This window comes from Lactuca saligna, chromosome 3, assembly GCF_052625555.1.
Source record: "Lactuca saligna cultivar CGN05327 chromosome 3, ASM5262555v1, whole genome shotgun sequence".
Classification (NCBI taxonomy): Eukaryota; Viridiplantae; Streptophyta; class Magnoliopsida; order Asterales; family Asteraceae; genus Lactuca; species Lactuca saligna.
Genome location: NC_136419.1, coordinates 3,823,812 through 3,843,240, shown reverse-complemented (window position 1 = coordinate 3,843,240; position 19,429 = coordinate 3,823,812). Strand labels below are relative to the sequence as shown.

General features: G+C 34.8%; 5 protein-coding genes and 1 pseudogene across 6 annotated transcripts; 2 read left to right on the top strand and 4 right to left on the bottom strand.

Moving 5' to 3' along the window:
- Positions 1-3,005: 3,005 nt before the first annotated feature.
- On the top strand, positions 3,006-3,727 carry LOC145034273 (miraculin-like). The gene has a single exon (XM_078982646.1). The coding sequence runs from the start codon at positions 3,044-3,046 to the stop codon at positions 3,638-3,640; it is 597 nt and encodes a 198-aa protein (XP_078838772.1). The 5' UTR covers positions 3,006-3,043; the 3' UTR covers positions 3,641-3,727.
- Positions 3,728-3,814: 87 nt separating this feature from the next.
- CLP2 (CLP protease proteolytic subunit 2) lies at positions 3,815-5,685 on the bottom strand. The gene is made up of 8 exons (XM_078982645.1): positions 5,554-5,685; positions 5,424-5,467; positions 5,259-5,331; positions 4,907-5,024; positions 4,679-4,816; positions 4,470-4,586; positions 4,215-4,379; positions 3,815-4,131 (listed from the first exon to the last, which is right to left on the bottom strand). Exons 1-8 carry the CDS (start codon positions 5,616-5,618, stop codon positions 3,994-3,996), a joined length of 858 nt encoding a protein of 285 aa, XP_078838771.1. The 5' UTR covers positions 5,619-5,685; the 3' UTR covers positions 3,815-3,993.
- A 98-nt stretch (positions 5,686-5,783) lies between these two features.
- Positions 5,784-6,841, top strand: LOC145034274 (Ribosomal L18p/L5e family protein). Of its 2 annotated transcripts, none has more exons than XM_078982647.1 (3): positions 5,784-5,881; positions 5,968-6,185; positions 6,259-6,841. In XM_078982647.1, exons 2-3 carry the CDS (start codon positions 6,090-6,092, stop codon positions 6,709-6,711), a joined length of 549 nt encoding a protein of 182 aa, XP_078838773.1. In that variant the 5' UTR covers positions 5,784-5,881; positions 5,968-6,089; the 3' UTR covers positions 6,712-6,841. The 2 variants fall into 2 exon arrangements, with proteins under 2 accessions (XP_078838773.1, XP_078838774.1); XM_078982648.1 differs by having other exon boundaries at positions 5,802-5,881; positions 6,054-6,185.
- Positions 6,842-9,297: 2,456 nt separating this feature from the next.
- LOC145035130 (secreted RxLR effector protein 161 pseudogene) lies at positions 9,298-10,041 on the bottom strand (annotated as a pseudogene).
- Positions 10,042-10,314: 273 nt separating this feature from the next.
- LOC145035129 (uncharacterized) lies at positions 10,315-12,578 on the bottom strand. Its single transcript, XM_078983721.1, has 2 exons — positions 11,822-12,578; positions 10,315-11,033 (listed from the first exon to the last, which is right to left on the bottom strand). The coding sequence occupies exons 1-2, from the start codon at positions 12,576-12,578 to the stop codon at positions 10,315-10,317; spliced, it is 1,476 nt and encodes a 491-aa protein (XP_078839847.1).
- A 1,803-nt stretch (positions 12,579-14,381) lies between these two features.
- Positions 14,382-16,776, bottom strand: LOC145034270 (uncharacterized protein At4g22758-like). Its single transcript, XM_078982644.1, has 3 exons — positions 16,288-16,776; positions 14,783-14,990; positions 14,382-14,671 (listed from the first exon to the last, which is right to left on the bottom strand). The coding sequence occupies exons 1-3, from the start codon at positions 16,612-16,614 to the stop codon at positions 14,424-14,426; spliced, it is 783 nt and encodes a 260-aa protein (XP_078838770.1). The 5' UTR covers positions 16,615-16,776; the 3' UTR covers positions 14,382-14,423.
- Positions 16,777-19,429: the final 2,653 nt, after the last annotated feature.

Sequence of the window (19,429 nt, the reverse complement as noted above, 5' to 3'; positions counted from 1 at the left end):
TTTATGATCATTAATTTGTTATGATCTAAAAATATTTAGACTTAAATATTTTATAACTCATAATTATATATTTTATGATTTAAAATTAAATGATTCAAAATATCTAACGATCCATATTTTTTTGAACAAAAATTATATTTAATTGAATATATTATACATCCAAAATCATATGATTCAAAAATAATTTAATTCAAAATAGTACGATTCAAAATAATTTGATTAAAAAATTTATGATCAAAAATAATATGGTTAAAAAAAAGCATAAGCAAAAAATATTATGATCATTAATATTTTTTTTATTTAAAATCTTATAATTATTAAATAGTAAACTTAAAACGATATTTAGCTTAAAAATGAAAAAAATAATAAAAGAAAAAATAATAAAAAAGAAAACACTAGTACCTTCAAATATGTAGTAAAATTATTTTTAAAGAAATGAAAAAAAGAAAAAAGAATAAATAAAAAAATGAGAAAAAAACGAAAAAAATGAAAAAAAAAACGAAAAAAATTAATAACGTTAAAACCGAACACACACACACACACACACACACACATATATATATATATATATATATATATATATATATATATATATATATATATATATTTGAAATTTTTTAAACGAAAAAAATAATAAGTAGATATAGATGAATATATATAATAAAACTTACTTTAAATGACGTTTCATAGATGTTCGCCGCATGTGATTAAATTCTTGAGTCCGTATTAATTACCACGAACGTGAATCGCATGCGAACGCACCACGATTAAGTATTTGGGTTTGACATTTGTACCATTGATGAAATAAGTGGTGGGAAATTGTTTTCGTAGTCCTCAACATTTTTGGAGTCCTCATTCGAACTGGTCTATATATATATATATATATATATATATATATATATATATATATATATATATATATATATATATATATATATATGTGTGTGTGTGTGTGTGTGTGCGCGCGCGTGTGTGTGAGAGAGAGAGAGAGAGATTAAAGTTGACAAAAAAATGATCTTGATGAATATTGAAAAAGTTAGGATAGTACGAAATACAGGCTTGTTTATGTTTTCAAGATTCAAAATACACCATTATTTAGAGACGAAATACAGGTTTGGTGACAGTTTTCAAACAGAAAACTATATATTTGTTTTTGGTATTTTTTGGTATATTTTTTAAGAACATTTTCCATTAGCATTCTCTCAATTTAAAATCTTTGAATTTTATCAAATTGAGTGTTCTATAAATCCACGACTTTGAAAGAATCCAATCAATCTTTTCTTCCGCAATTTCTAACACTAATTATGTATATAGATTAATTTTGAAGTCCTTTAGATCAATTCTTTGATTTCACCTCTGCCCTGCTCCTCTTTCGTGTCCTCTGTTTGGAACCCTCTTGTAGACGTGGTGATCGGAGGATTTTCTTGCTCTTCCTTTTATAATCATTTTCTACTGTGTTCATCTGTTTTCTATAATCCCCCACCGGCTCACCGCATGTCTCACATTTGGCTTAATCGGATGTATGCATGTGTAATCCACCGCTTCTTTCCTCCATATGTCTTATAATCAAATAACCACACATCTATTCTCCTCTATTGTTCTTCGTACTTTTCTGTTATACAGCCCATGCGTCACTACACATCACCCCCCTCGAAAACGTTGTTGCCGTCACTGCCTTCAGCTCCAACCTTAGGGTTTTTCATCATTAGCCTGCTTACATGGATCGAGCTCAATAGCATCATGGATTTGCAGCTTTGATTCTACAATCGTCCCTCCTCTAAAAATCAGTTTTTAGGTTGGTGGATCTCGCATCTACAACAAGTGTCAAAGAAACCCCGATCTTTAATTTCTTTGTTGATACTTAGAGGTTTTTGTTATTTTGAGTGAATGTTAGGATATTGGCTCAAAAACATATGGAGTTTTCTCTTTGTATTTTCTGTAATTTTTTCCTCTAATTTCAGATGATTTTCATACTCTTCAGTTGAAGTTGCTGAGTGATGCAAAGAATCAGGCGCATTTTCATACATTTTGTGGATGTTTTGACCTAATTAGAAGTAATTGCTTTTATAAAGTTAACATATTATGCAATTTTGTTGTTGATTTTACTTTATCGGGTGAAGCTGTGAAAGAAAATCGCCTCTAATCAAGATATTTTGAAAGACAACTACCGGCTAATGACTTTCAGGTGTTCCGTTGTCGCTAAAGATTACCGGCTTCCTCTATCCTTCAAGGCTTTGCAATATGTCTAAAGTTCAGTGTATAGCATCTAATTCTCTGTTGACATATCATCTTTTTAGCATGAAACCATATATTAACCTAATGTGCTTCCAAGATTTCAGCTTCTCAGAGAACAACTGCTATTGTGCGCTTTGATGTCATATCAATTTAATTAATTAATTTCCTTCTAATTTTAAATTTTATAAATTAAAGTTGGTTTCCTTTGATTATTTATCGAAATTATTTGTTTAATTCAAAAGAAAAACAAACAATTTAATTTTAATAATTTAATATTTTTCTATTTTTTCTTATAAATTTAAACTTTTTAAATGGTTAGAATTTCATATTTTGTTCTTTAAAATGAAATAGAAACTGAATAAACTAGCTAGATTGATAAATAAAGAGAAAATATTATTCTACAGAAATGAACTTCAGTAAGTAAAGGTATATGTTAAGCAAATACATATTAGCGTATTTCATTTTTCTTAAAATATATGTTAAATGCATTTTAGATAATCTTAAAAAAATCTATATATCTTTTAATAAATTGTTCTGTGAGCAATAATATTATGTGGGCTCAAGGAGAGCCAGCCGTTTGTTACCCGACTCCTTCAGATCTGAATAAGAGAGGCGCTGACCGTTGACCATATTAATATATACCTTACATAAATGCATCTTCTTCTTTCTATAGGATATAGGCTATATGTAGAAACCCAAATCCAAATTGGGTTCCAAAAGTCCAAACCCACGTCTAATACGACCAAACTTTCCATCTATAAATACCAATAATAACACTCACATTCCCATTCCCATAATCCACTTAAAAATGAAGTCAACTATCTTGATTCCACTTTCATTCATCCTGATCCTGTTTCTCTCCTCAGCCAATTCCGCCCCTGATTCCGTCCTCGACACCACCGGAAAAAACCTCCGACCAGGAATCAACTACCATGTCATGCCGGCAGCTAGAGACGGAAAGGGCGGCGGAATCACACTTACCAACAACACCTGCCCTTCCGGCATTACCCAATTCCTCACCCACAACTACGGATTGCCATTGACTTTCTCTCCAGTCAACCCCAAGAAAGGCATAATACGCCTTTCCACAGACGTCAACGTCAAGTTCACGGGTCCCACTCCCACCCGTTGCAACGAGTCAAATGTATGGAAGCTGAAATACGACGAATCCATAAAGCAGTATTTTGTGATGGTGGGAGGCGTGGAAGGGAACCCGGGACGCGAAACACTCGATAACTGGTTTAAGATTGAGAAAACTGATAATGGTTATAAGTTTGTTTTCTGTCCCACTGTGTGTAACTTCTGTAAGGTGATTTGCAAAGATGTGGGAATATTTTCAGATGGTAATGGAACGAGACGATTGGCACTCAGTGATGTTCCTTTCTCCGTGATTTTCATGCGTTAAAAAATTATGTATGATTACGTTGTACTTAACTCTACTCAAATAAAGTTAATGACATACGTATACCCAACATATATTATACACTTTAAAGTTTTTTTGTCCTACTTATTAAGCAAATACACATTTGACATATGTTATGTGAAGTATAATGCCACACCAAACACATTTGTCATCATATGTAACAAAACAGGCCTTATGGTATCGCATCACATCATATTCTAAGATGTATGAAACAATCAGTTTGCTTTTATATCCACTCCTAATTATAAAACATAAATAAAATACAAGGAAAAGGAAAAGGAAAAAGGAAAAAGGACTATAATAGAGTTTTTCATTTCAATGACAACTAACTAAGATTAACCGAGACCTGTACCAGCTTCTTGCCTTGGTGCATCTGCTTTTATACGTGGAGGCCTAACGATTCGGTCAATCAGCCCGTAATCCAAAGCTTCTTGAGCATTGAACCTCTTAATCCTACTTAAGTCCTTGTGAACCTGTGCATGTTATTACTTATTATTATGGTTTATCAGTCAAATGACCATTTTGCCCTTGTAGTAATGTGATACTAATACTATACCTGTTCCACAGGTTGGCCTGTCTTTTGAGCTAACTCCTTGAAAAGATAATCTCTGATCCTTAGAAGCTCGTTCGCCTCATTTTGAATATCATCAGCCTGACCACGAGCAGCGCCAGCTGGCGACTCTAAAGCGATTCTCGAAAGTGGCATTGCAAACCGTTGACCCTTTACAGTTATCACAATAAATATCAATACTACTTCATTGCATTTTTACATTTGTTTACCAAAAAAATAAAATAAAAAATGTAAAATCACCTTTTCACCAGCTGCGAGAAGAAAGCCAGCAAGATTATAAGCATATCCAACACAGTGGGTGCCAATTGGGCTTTGCAAGCTTTGCATTGTGTCATAAATGGCCATGCTTGGAGTAAGCTGTAAAAAAACATGGAAAGTCAAGGTCAAAGCATATCGACAGCATACATTTTTTATGAAACTCGATTATAATGAGAAAATAAAAAACTGACGTCTCCACCAGGGCCATTGATGTACATGTACATTCTTTTGGAATTGTCAACACTGTCAAGGTACAACATTGTTGCAAGAATTTGGTTACTGAATTCTTCATCTATGTTTTGACCTATAAAGATGACACGTTCACGATACTGCAATGAAATTGAATTAAAATATCTATCAGCTAAGTTTTTGGGGATTTTTACAAAATAAAATTTTGAAAGAAAAGTTAAAGGAGTTACAAGAGCATTCCACAAGTCAACCCATTGCCAGGTTCCTTCACCAGGAACCCTGTAGGGTACTCTTGGAGTCCCTATTGGCATCATGGTGATGCGTCCCCTTGCTGGCTTTATGCCAATCCTGAAAATGGAGGTAAACTGTTATGGAAATTGAAGACTTGCTTGAAATTGTTCATACATAATACTGATACTAGGGTTAGCAGATCTAGCCGTTTTCTACAAATTTTGATGTTAAATTCCAAGTGTAAGCGCACCTTATGGGACCAATTTCATTAGGAATGTGGCTTTCAATCGGAACACATTAAGATAGAACATTGATTCAAACTTAAAATAGAGTATAGAATTTGGTATATACCTGGGTTCAATACTTTTATGAATTTTCTTGTGTAATTCGGCACTCAGATTAGGTCTCGAAATTCCATAAGAATCTGTTTGGCGTAGAAAGGGAAAATACAAATTTAGCGAATTAGTCGATAAGAAAATTAAAGATAAGAGGAGGTAATTGACGAAAAAATCTTACTAGGAGATTGAAGCCGTAATCCCACGAAAACCTTGTCTCCGAAGCTGTCGAATAAACAGCATGATATGGTTAATGGAAAGTCTTTGTTTCGATTAGCGAAAGGAAACCGAGTGTTCATGCGAGAACTGACCTGAGAGAAGGCTGAGGCGGGTGTAAATACGAGGAACAGGTGATGGAATTGAGAGAGACCGCCATTGTTGCAAGTTACACACAGCAAACCAACCAGATTATGTAAAAGGGGCGCATTTTGTGCTAGGAACTTGGAAGATAAATACGGGTCGGATCTTTTTGTTATAACTGAATAGGAATGGATCACTAACTAAACAGCCGTACCCGAATCCATTAAAACAAAAATGTAGGCCCAGTTACAAATTTTTTTTTTTTTCATCAACGAAAGCGTTATATCTGTCGGACATAAAAAACAAAACCCTAGCTTGCTCTTGGATTGCTGTCGCTTCGTAAGTTCATTTGTTTTCAGAAATTTCAATTTCACTAAAAAAATTTCTTGATTTGAAGTTTATTTTATTACATGATTAATTGACAGAGTACCAATCGTAAACATATATCTGTGAATGGTGTAACATTGCTTGGAATTTGTTAAGGATTGAGGATTGTTTTCTTGCACACCAGGTGTTCGATCAATTGTCTTATATTTGTCTACGAGTCATGTTGAAAAGGATATTTTGTGTGCCATATACACATGGAGGTGAGAAGTCGAAATTCTTGTTGCAGGCTATTACGAGGCAAATTCACAGTGGTGAGGTACGTGGTGAATTTGCAAGATCAAAATGTTACTGTTATCGAAATCTTGAAACATTTGGTTTTGATGTTGCAGGCTCGTTGTTCAGCAAGAAGCTTTTTTGGAGTAGAGGACTTTGTAGACGATGACAACAGTCGTCCATACACATACCAGAAGGAAAAGAAATCCAAGAATCCAAACAAGCACATATCATTCAAACAGCGTACAATAGCTTACATGGAGCCCTTCACTCTAGATGTGTTCATCTCAAAGCGATTTGTTTCAGCCTCGTTGACACACAGGGTGACAAGCAGACAAGTGGCAGTTGCAGGGACAAACTCAAAGGACATCAAAGCAGCACTTCAATCTCGATCGGATATTCCTGCTTGTTTGGCGATTGGGAGGATTTTGTCTGAAAGGGCTAGAGAAGCTGATGTGTACACAGCTTCTTATACACCCAGAGAAAGGGATAAGTTTGAAGGTAAAATTAGAGCTGTTGTTCAATCCCTTATTGATAATGGTATTGATGTTAAAATTTATCTTGACTGATTAATAAAACAAACCTCATTTCCCATTAGTATTATGCTTATGCTGAACTAAGCTCTGTAATGTAAAATAGTGTTTCTTTGGTAAATATTTAGATATTATTATTATTATTTAATGATCATCCATCCATCCATGTATGTGGTGTAAAAGTTTACAAAACATTGTTTTACAAAGTTGCAGTCATTAACTTGTTATTAATCATCATGTAATTGAGATCTTGATTAAAAGCTTAGTGTAACTCAGAACGCAATCTCATCTCATGTCATGCCCTAATATAAAATCTCATCTCATTTAGGTATATTTCTAAACATGACAAATCAATACAACATCTATACAAATTGTATACGTAGAAAACATTCATCAAACGTCTCATATTAAACTAAACCAAATCCTCAGCGTGTTTTGTCATAGATTTCAAAGGAATTTGGAGGAATTGGAATGTAAATATCTAGTACAAATTATGTTTGATTGATAAAATCAAAGCAATTGAAATTCTTAAAATTCAATTAAATTTGTGTCTAAAGGAATTGGTCATTGTTTGGTTTTGCTAAAGAGTAAAGGCAAAGATTTTAAATTTTATTTATTATGTTTTATTTTAAATATAAAAGTGCCCACACATTCTTTTTTATTTTAGTTATGATTAATCGTATCAAATCAAATTATCATAATCTCTTACACACTCCACTTCCTACCTTACATTCACCCAGCCTATCCATACCCACCTCTACTCATACCTAATCACCTACCCACACACTATATCCCTTTCACATATCATCATACTCACATCATCCCCATACTTTATCAACACCCAACCCACCTTAACATCACATCCAAAAATACACGATCCACTCCATCTTAACATCACATCCACCCAACCCACTCTTACTTCATCTTAACATCACATCCACACATACACACCTTACTCCACACTCACATTCACACCCCCAAATCAAATACCCACACCCACATACACACATCCACGCCGATACCCACCCCACCCCACCCCACTCGCCCATGTCTACACCAACAAGCCTATATAGCTTTGAGCGGATTAGAGTTTAAGTAATGAAAGTTTTATCATTTTTATTAAATAATAATAAGTTATAAAAGGCCGATAAATTGATAACATATTTTGATTCTTTTGACAAATTTCACTCATTTCAAAAAAAATTACGAACCAAACACCCCTCAGCGTAAAACCCAACTCAATATTGGAATGTAAAATCTACTCATAGTAAATATAGAAACAAATAATACCAAATGTTTATATTAATGGTCAAATGATGAAAATCCCGAATGAGATGACTCAAAATTTGCTTCGAAAAGTTTAGATATATTATAATATTCAATACCTCTTAAAAAACACACCAAAACCAACCACAAGTTCTATGCAAACATGTCAATGTAAATGCGTGCATAATTAATGACAATTCAAAAACTAAGACTATTTTGACAATTCTTATTTCCGAAATGCCTTTACCTCATGAATCAGATTTCAAAAACTAAGACTATTTTGACAATTCTTATTTCCGACTTCATGGTCATATTCTGATATTTTGATGAAAGGTGGTTACCATGTGAGATATGTTTTTTTGTGATTCGATGGCATCATGTCATAGAATGTACACTTGTATAAGGTGGGTTTCGTTTTGTTATTTATATGAGAAAAAGGTGGTGGTAATTGTGTCGCACCTATTGCAGAAAATGATTATGGTGTGCTTGTTGAAAGTGGCCTTTGGTTTGGAAAAACACATTCATAAGTAACATAATAGTATATAAGTTATATACTATTATGTTACTTATGGAAAATTAGAAACTAAGGCTACCGGTCAAACTAGAGGCCCCTTATAGCACCTTGTAAACAACTTATATAAACTTAGAGATACTTAGATTAAGTTAAAATGTGACTTATATAATATAACTAACATTTTAACTTAATTTAAATATGTCTATGTTTATATAAGAAGTTGGTTACAAGGTGCTATAAGGGGGGCTTTAGTTTGGCTCATAGCTTTTACTTCTGACTATCTGATCGACAGTTTTTAGTCCTTAACTTCTAGTCCCAATGCTTGTTTGTTAAGTGAATCGTAAACATTTATAAATGTTTATCTTCTTCATCCTTGTCCAATTTATGGATTTCATGATCATGAATATATATACTTCTCATACTCTAGATTTGACACTTATAGATTTTATAACAATTTAAATGTTATTTTAGTTAGTGATTTCTTTCTTGTGTCTAACAAACTAAGCGTATTGCTATATGAGTATCCTAAAAAAATATTTGAGTATCCCATACGTAGAGTGCAAATAGTCTTCAAGGAAAGTGACATCACTATATGATAATTAGCCACTCAAATCCGTTCATTTTGTCATCACCACACCTGTTTCATCCAATTCCCAGAAAAACCTTAGATATGCGGTGATGGATTCAAAGCCTTAAAACTAAAATGGTGATAACAAAGAGGATGAGTCACTATAGTAATGCTTCACAACCAAACCTTTATTGAATAAAATGTTGAAAAAATTGGTCACCCTAGTATCATGGATAACTGTCCACTCTTACCCATTCATAATAACTCATCAACATTAATCAACATTCTCCCCTTTAATGTTGACATCTTCAATCCCAATCAATCTTCTCATCTCAGTGAACTTAATCTGAGGTAAAGCTTTGGTTAAGATATCCGCCTTCTGCAAATGGCCATTAACATGTTCGACATGAATTTGATCTCGCTCCACACACTCCCGTATGAAGTGAAATATAGTGTCGATGTGCTTGCTTCGCCCATGAAACATAGGATTTTTCATCAATGCTATAGCTGATTGATTGTCGACTAGAAGTTGCACCCTTTGAGCCTATTTTCCTGTTAAAAAACTAACCATGTTTCTTAGCCACAACGCTTGACATGTTGTCGCTGTCGCAACCATAAACTCAGCCTTACATGAGCTTAATGCAATCGTTTGCTGTTTTTGAGATGCCCATGTGACCGGAGTTTCTGAATAGTAGAACACCATGCCGGTCGTTCCTCTCCGGTCCTCAATATCAAATCTGTAGCTGCTGTCACTATATCCCCAAATCATCCCATTTCCACCCTTTCGATACTTTAAACCATAACTAGTTGTACCCATGAGATAACGTAAAATCTGCTTTACAGCTGCGTAGTGATTCTCTTTAGGTGACTGCATGAATTTACTTACTACCCCAACCGAGTAACTGAGATCGAGATGAGTATTAATCAAATATCGGAGACTTCCAATTATACGTTTGTACTTGGTTGGGTTGACTGCCTTCCCACCTTCATCCTTGGTCAGTTGCAATTTAGGATCCATTCGCCATTTTGCTGGGTTGCACTATGACATTCCTGCTTCTTCCAAAATCTTTTCAGCATAAGTTTCCTGCTTACTTGAGATACTATCTTGCTCTTGATTCACCTCTATCCCTAGATAGTAATTCAACTTCTCCAGGTCACTTATGTCAAATATTGTGTTCATTCTAACCTTGAATTATTGAATTTGTTTCTCACTCGACCCCGTCACAATCATATCATCAACATACACACCAATAATTAAGATTGAGTTCTTACACTAAAACTTGTACACGTCTTATTCTTGTGCACATTTCTTGAACCCCAATTCTTTTAATTCCTTGTCGAGTTTCACATTCCATAACCGAGGTGCTTGTCGCAACCCGTAAAGAGCTTTGTGCAACCTATAGACCATTTCCTCTTTTCCTTTCACTTCGAAATCGAAGGGTTGAGTTACATAAACCTCCTCATTGAGTTCCCCATTTAAGAAGGCTGACTTGACATCTAAGTGATGTACAAGCCAGTTTTCTTTTGTTGCTAGAGCCAATAGCAACCGTATTGATTCCAACCGAGCCACCGGGGCAAACGCATCTTTGAAGTCTACACCCTTCTGTTGTACATAACCCTTGGCCACAAGACGTTCCTTGTGTTTTGTAATTGTACCCGATGCGTCTCTCTTCAACTTAAACACCCACTTTAACCCTATCACCTTTCGATTGGGCGGTAATCGGGTTAAAGTCCACATCTGGTTTTTCTCTATCGAATCTATCTCTGCACGCATAGCTTTCATCCAATGGGTCTCCTTTGTTGCTTCAAGAAATGAAGCAGGTTCTTCATTTAACAACAACAAATCAGCTTGTTCATACAAATCTCGCATCTCTGCTTCTGTCAATACAGGGGCCCGTTGGCTTACTTCATGAATGGAGCGAGTACCCCGTACAGGGGTGTCATCGAAAGCATCAGATGGTATAGTTTGATTGATCAAGCCACTACTTGAGCCTTCTGTATCTACATTACCTAGTGAATTTAAAGAAGATAAAATATTATTATAATTTGGGGTTAATGGGGTATGTGGTCCATCCCCATGATTTTCGTTGGTGGGCCTTGAATTTTCCATGTTACCCATGAATATGGGTTGTACCATGCATGTGCTTCCTGACAACCTTTCATGTGTAGTCTGATTTTGCTTCATCAAATAAGACATCACGTACCACAACAATCTTTTTAGCTTTAGGATTGTGTAGTCTGTAAGCCTTGCTCCCAGGTTCTATACCTAAATGAACCATAGGTATGCTTCTATCTTCGAGTTTAGTGAGATGACCTCCCGTCTTTTTTACAAAAGCCAAACAGCCAAATATTTTTAAATATTGCATATTTGGTTTTCTTTTCTTCAAGCCTTCGTACGGAATAAAGTCTCTCATGGCCTTAGTGGGAATTCTAATAAGAAAGTAAACTGCATGGCATACTGCCTCCCCCCACATTGGATCTGGTATGTTCATGCTTTTCAACAACGTCTGTGTCATCTCGACTACTGTTCTGTTTCTCCGCTACACAACACCGTTCTGTTGCGGGGTATACGGTGTTGTGGTTTGCCTTTGGATTCCTCCTTCCTGGCAGAAATTGATGAAGGCTTGTGAGTTGAACTCGCCTCCCCGATCTGTCCTTAGTATCTTCACCTTATGCCCGATTTCCATCTCAACTTAAGCTTTGAAGATCATGAACTAACGCTTCTGCTTTTGATCTGAGTAGATAAACCCACATATATCTACACCAATCATCAACAATCAATAAAAAATATTTGTTACCTCCCATTAATTGTGGTGTTATTGGCCCACAGAGATCAGCATGCACGAGTTCCAACGGTTTGGAGGCTCTCCACCCAGCTTCATTAGGGAAGCTTTGCCTTGTTTGTTTTGCCACAACACACCTACTGCACAGCTGTTTGGGGTGTGACACATAAGGCATTCCAGTCACCATTCCTTTTTTTCCCATTATTTCTAAAGTGTGGAAGTTAGCATGTCCCAAGCAGGCATGCCAAATCCATGCATCATCAACCAAAGAAGCTGCTAAGCACGTTGGTTTTACAACCTGTAGTGCGATTTTATACAACCTATTCACCGGTCTTTGGACCTTCAACACAAGCTTCCCTTGCTCATTATAGACCCACATGTGTTCATTATGTAACCAGGCATCATAACCCATTTTAGTTAACTGAACCAGACTAAGGATGTTGCTAGTCAAAGCCGAGATAAAATACACATCCGACATTACTAACTGGTCACCATTTTTACATTGGAACAATAGTGTACCTTTTCCTTTAATTTCAACCGTAGAGCCATCACCGAACCGAAACCAACCCGTGACGCTTTCGTTTAATTTTGCAAAGAAATTTCTTTCCCCAGTCATTTGATTACTTGCTCCGTTGTCGAAATACCACATGTCACGATTGTTATCGTTTCGACTTTCATGCAGTTTAGGGAACACTTTTTCTTCATTCAACATTACCATTGATGGTATGTCCTCCCCTTTAACATACAATAAGAGAGTTGGTTCATCCTCCATTCCCTTCGTTAGATTCACTTCTTATTCTTGTTTCTTGTTGTTCGGTCATTCCAATGCGTAGTGTCCGTATTGTTGACACTCAAAATACCTTATACGACTTTTTTCATGTGGATTTTGATTAGATCTTCCAGCTTCTTGAGACGATTTCCTGTCATGTTGATCACCCCGACCACGACCTGCCCCACGACCCCCTCGTGTGCTCCCTCTACTGCCTCTATCATTGTTCCAGCCTCTACCCCGACCACTAGGTGCCTTGTTCTTCTGTTTGCTCACTGTTTGACCCTCTGTCTTTGTAAGCAACAATGAACTTTCACTTGTCGATCCTCCTTGTCGAAGCTTCAACCTGTCTTCGTAGGCATTCAATCGACCTATTGCTTCCTCAAAAGGCATTTCTTCTACATATGAATATTGCTCCATGGAAGCAATAAGATGAATGTATTTCTCTGGTACTGTATCAAAGAGTTTTCGAACCAATTCTTCATCATCCAGTGTTGAAACGACACTATTATACTTTGAGATCATCCCGAATGACTTCCCCGCATACTCGTCAATAGACTCACCGTCCTTCATCCGAAGTGCCTCAAACTCACTCTTTAACGTGTGTAACCTAGTCTTTTGAACTCGTTCTGCTCCAACGCACCAAGTTTTTAGTGACTCCCACACTTCACGAGCTGTTTTCTTTTTAGCCACCTACATCAAAATATCTTCTGGTATTGCTTGGAAGATGAACGCACGAGCCAATTTGCTTTTCTTCTCATCTACAACCACATTTGTTGCCGACTCGATGGATTCCCATAACCCTTGTGCATCCATTATGGCTTCCATCTTAATGGCCCATGTCGTATAATTCGTAGAAGTGAGAACCGGGCACTGAAATGTAACTGGGTTTTCTTTGGGAAGGTTTGAGGTGTTTGTTACGAGAGACATTTCTGAGGATCGAATGATTTTTGGCATGTACAATTAAACACCAGGCTTGGGCTCTGATACCAAGTGATGGATTCAAAGCCTTAAAACTAAAATGGTGATAACAAAGAGGATGAGTCACTATTGTAATGCTTCACAACCAAAGCTTTATTGAATACTTCTTGACAGGGAAAAACACTTGAACAAAAAAACAGAACAGAAACTAAAATGGAGCTACTTGAAAGGCTGATGTAACAGGCCTATTTATTCTTACAATAGAGTAAATAAAATGCTGAAAAATTGGTCCACCACCCTAGTATCATGGATAATTGTCGACTGTTACCCATTCATAATAACTCATCAACATTAAAATCAACGTTAATCAACATGCGGGATTGAAGAGTTAAAATTAGGGTAGTGAAGTAACATAGGTGAATGGTGGTTTAGAATCAGGCTAATAGAGTAACATAAATCTCATACTCCTTTTGTTTTATGTGAGCTTCTTAGTACTATATATATATATATATATATATATATATATATATATATATATATATATATATATATATATATATATATATATATATATATATATATATATATATATATATATATATATGCCTCCTTGTTACCTTATACTCTATTGATCCATTTTGTGTAAATGAGTTTTTAATCTGCTTGTTACTTTATCCTCTAGATCTTTTATGGAAGTAAACTCTTTACCCCAAGGCTCCTACATCTAACCTCCTCATAACCTTATATTTATGGAGCTCCATGTATTATACATATTATTGTTGTTGTATTGTATATAAAATAATAGGTCTGACACTAACCTTTTTTTGGTGTAATATCAAATCCAAAGTTTCCGATTATGACATACCCAAGGTTAAGAAGAAGTGAAGAAGATTTTAGTAACAATATGTACATATATTTGATCAAAAATCATCCATCAAAACAACCAAAGAATCTCCAAATCTTATTCGTCATTGTTATTATTTTCTTTAATTCTTGATATACAAGTCCTCTCAAGAAAATATTCAATCTTGAAGTTGGAGAATCGTTTGTAGTAGACTCAACAATTATCGAATCAACAGAGCCATTAGAACACATATCTTCCTTGTCATTCACACTCTTACGCATATAGAAACTTCTGCTCCCAATTTCTCCTATCACGTTTGATTTATCCAAACCTATGCTCACAGTATACGTTTCAATTAGAATATAACTATTATACTATATTTAAAAAGAGTAATCTTCCTATCAAGTCCATTATATATAAAAAATAAAAAAAAGACACTTACGTTTAAGACTGAAATACGAGTGATGCAACTCATAGGAAGAGGTGACATCTTGATGAATTTGAGGACTCCTTCCTTCGGCATTATATTTGTTCATAACAAGTCTTATTGTCTCGTCAACACTCGAACCCAATTTAACCAAAGCTCGAATGGGTCCCGGGCTTCCCTCAACCATTACCTTAACCACAACTTTTGCATCTTTGTTGTAACTCTGCGTTACGCTAAGAATTTTTTTTAGCTAAATTGAAACTATTTTAAAACGTTCAAAAGTATTAAATTTAATATTTTGTCTTCCTAGTTTTCAACATTACATTATAAAAAGTGTTGATTTAAAAAGAAAAAAAAAAAAAATATATATATATATATATATATATATATATATATATATATATATATATATATATATATATATATATATATATATATATATATATATATATATATATATATATATATATATATATATATATATATATATATATGCGATATGTAATGCACATTTAAAGCTAGAAACAGAAAGTTTAATAAAGTATTAATTGGTTCTTGGTATGTCATTTTCATGGACGTTGACTAGAAATCTCATTTATTTAATCGGCCATGAATGTCCGAATCGACTGATATGAAGTCGCATTTTTGGACGGTAAAAAGAAATTGACAAATTTTGTATTAACTGCTCATCATCATGATGCTTGGCATCATGCATATGTCTATATCAAAATATTTAAGAAATAATCAAATTATTTTTATAAATCTGAATATAAGATCATAACAGACCTCTAACTATAATTCTTATTATTAAGAATTACAACCATAAAACTCGACATCAGCACAACTAGTCTAGTGGAAAATTATTGTATATAAGGCTGAATCAGAAACATCTAATGAATTTGTTGATATCATATTTAGGTTAAGATCAAGAAGTAAATCCAAAAATAAGAATTTAATGTTTTCTTGTATGGAAAAGGGTAACTAGTTTAACATGTCCCCGTATTAATCGGTCTAACAAAGTGTATATATATATATATATATATATATATATATATATATATATATATATATATATATATATATATATATATATATATATATATATATATATATATATATATATATATATATATATATATTCGTTTAAACACGTAGTTTGAGATAATAAGTGATTGTTATTGTGATGTTACATTGTCCAATATTTGTTTAGATATATAATTAAGGAAAATATTCGATAATTAATATACTAATATTTTGAATTCTCTTCAATTTTGACAAACGACATAATTATTATTATGATCGGCAGTATCTGATTTCAAGTCTAAATTTCTCGATAAAAAACAGTAGTCGCTGTTGATCATCATGTTAAATTAGTATCTGCGACTAATTCAACAGCCTAAGGCTTAGAACAAATTCGGATCAAATTATACTGAATTAAATCATTGCGAGCGTCGTGTATAAATCTAAACGAACATGCATGACATCTAACAATTAGAAAGTAAGAAATTGATTTGGTTTACCTTACTTTTTTCAGGCGAATTAGGTAATAACTCAGGAGACGACGAGAATACATCTGTAGAGATCCGAGTTCGAAAAATCGAGCAACTGTCACCTGGCGGAGTCATATACCGATGATCATCTCCGACATCAACACCAGCATCGGCGAGAGAGATACCAGCGATCAACAGAGTAGGCTCGGAGTTGCATCTGTTGATTGATTTCGAATATTGCTTCTTCCAATTTGACGATCGATGAATTGCTACTTTCCGGTGAGTAGAAGGTGACGGACGAGGTGGTCTGATTCTCCGGCTGACCGGAATTCTTCGACGGAGAGGCATCTGTGACATGTATTCAATGAACGCTGTTGCGAGCGTGTGGAAAGATGTGTAAATTGGGTGGTGGAGTGGAATGTATCAATGTATAGTTTTAAGAGTGGGAGATAGGAATATGTTTGCTTAAGGAAGAGGTAAATGGTCCTTGGTGGTCTCCGTAAAGCATGTCTGCATTTAAATTTAAATTATTCATTTCCCCTTTTTCTTCATTTACATCTCTCTCTCTCTCTCTCTCTCTCTCTCTCTCTCTATATATATATATATATATATATATATATATATATATATATATATATATATTCCGAGAACCCGAGAACTAAAGGTGGAACGCCGGATCAAAATTAACTCCTTAAGGACATAATCTTCTTCTTACCAATCTCATGTAACTTTTTGTATAATTAGAAGGACAAAACTGCACAAATGGTCCCTGTGGTTTACACAAAATTGCCACTTTGGTCCAAAAAAGTTTTGGCTAGCACCACAAGTCCAAAGTTTCCATTTTCTTGCATATTTGGTCCAGTGGGTTAACTTCCGTCTATTTCCCTCTGTTAAGTTATGTTTGACTAGTCAAATCAGGGGTATTTTGGTCATTCCCTATTTATGCCCCTTATTTTATATTAATAAAGGAGAGTTCGTATGTATGCATTGCCATACGGATAATATCGAGCCTAATTCACATTTATAGTCCTTAAAAATCGTGAGTCGATACAATTTCCCTCCTCATTGATTGAGGATCAAGAACCCTAAACTGATTACCAAGGTTGATAGCTTCAATCAGGCGAGTTTCGTAGTGAATACATATACCAATGTGGCACTTAAGGTTGTCAAGCACGTCATTCGACCCAAGGGTGGTTTATGGTACGTAATTTTTTTTTTGATCATTTTGTTGATTTTCTTACAAGAAATCATACATTCTGAAGTTTTTTTTTTTTTTTTTGCTCTTATGTTGAAGATGGACACCCTACATTGTTTACCATCAAGCTACATCATGGAGGTGAGTTCACAAAGTTTCCAAATGTCAACTACATTGAGGGTACTGTGACATACGTAGATATGGTGGATATAGAAGAGTTTTCTATTCACGAGATGGATGCAATTATGAAAGGGTTAGGATACTCAATTCCTCCAATTATCTACTATCATTTTCGAGTGCCAAAGGGAGACATGCATTTTGGGCTACGGGCCCTAGGAAATGATGATGATGTCCTCAATCTTTCCCAGTATGTGAAGGAGCATAAACTGATAAGGGTTTACACCGAGCATGGTATTACTAACTTGCTTACTTACTTTATGGCTCCTAAACCTGTAAGAAAAGTTATTATTGAGCAATTAGAGGAGACCGATGAACATCAAACCCCCCAACTTATAACCAACCTAGTGGCATGCCACAAACATGCATACCACCTGTGATAGCAAATGAAGTTGCTTTAGCCTTGTTGATATCCCCTGAATATAATAAGAAAAGGGAATTTATCAAGGACAAACCATTGTCATCATGTATTAAGAAATTGGTGATGGATGATGTTAGTGTTGATAGGATTGGTGGGAATAAGGATGATGCAGATAATGAACTTGAACACGGATTTAATGAATTTGATAAGGAATGTAATGATATTAACTAGGATTTTAATGAATTTCATGAGGCATGTAATGATATTAACCAGGGATTTAATGAATTTCATGAGGCAGCTAATGACTTTGATATTGGGTTGTACCAACAGATTTTACAGTCTAATGAACAAAATGTAGATGATGAGGTTCATGAAGGTGAGGAAAATGCAGTTAATAAGGAAGTCACTGAAGAAGAGAATCATGACAGAAATGAAATGAATGATGAGAATGTAGAGATGAGAAATTTTGCAGTTGATGATGGAAGTGAAGATAACATAGAGACTGATGAAGACAATACTGAAAGAAGTGATGAGAGTGAGGACAGTGATGATAGTGATTTCTGGGTGGATGAAGACAACATAATCCCTGATGTAGAAGTAGATATGAGGGATTTTTACATGAATATAGATCTTGAAGCAGAATTTCTTGAAAAAAGATTATCAAAGCATAGAGAGAATGACAGTGATGAGGTCAATGAAGAGTTGGATGTTATAGATAATGATCAATGGGATTCATTGGATGAGGGTTCTGATATAGATAAGAAAAGAAGAGTTGTAAAAAAGGAATTGGGGAAGGAGACTAGGTGCTCTCAAGGTGAGATACACAAGGTAACTTTTAGGATAGGACAAAAATATAAAAATAAGAAGGATGTAAAGTAAAAGATACAATTGCATGCACTGGAAACAAGAAGGAATATATTCTTTGTGAAAAACGAAAAAATAAGGTTAAGGGAAATCTGTAAAGGAACTGTAGCCTTTAATGATGGTCATGTGGGTGAACCTGCCCCTTGTCCTTGGGTGATACAAGGTTCTAGGCCAGATGTAAATAGTAATTGGTTCATAAAACCTTACAACCACGAACATAAATGCCTCCAGACAAGAAAAGTTAGATCTGCAACAACAAAGTTTATCTTTAAGCAGATAATGGACCAGATTGAATCCAACCCAACAATCCCAGTCAGAGCTCTTCAAGAACAACTTTAAAAGGATTATCAAGTTGGATTCTCTATTTACAAGGTATTCAGGACCAAATCTACTGCAAAAAAACTTGTCCAGGGTGATTACAAAAAGCAATATGATGTTCTTAGAGATTACATCCTGGAGTTGCAGTCTACTAATCCAGAAACCACTGTGAAGTTAGAGTTTGATTCAGAACCCAACCTAAGTGCTACCTTAAGAAGGTTTAAAAGGATGTACGTGTGTTTCGGTGGAATGAAGAA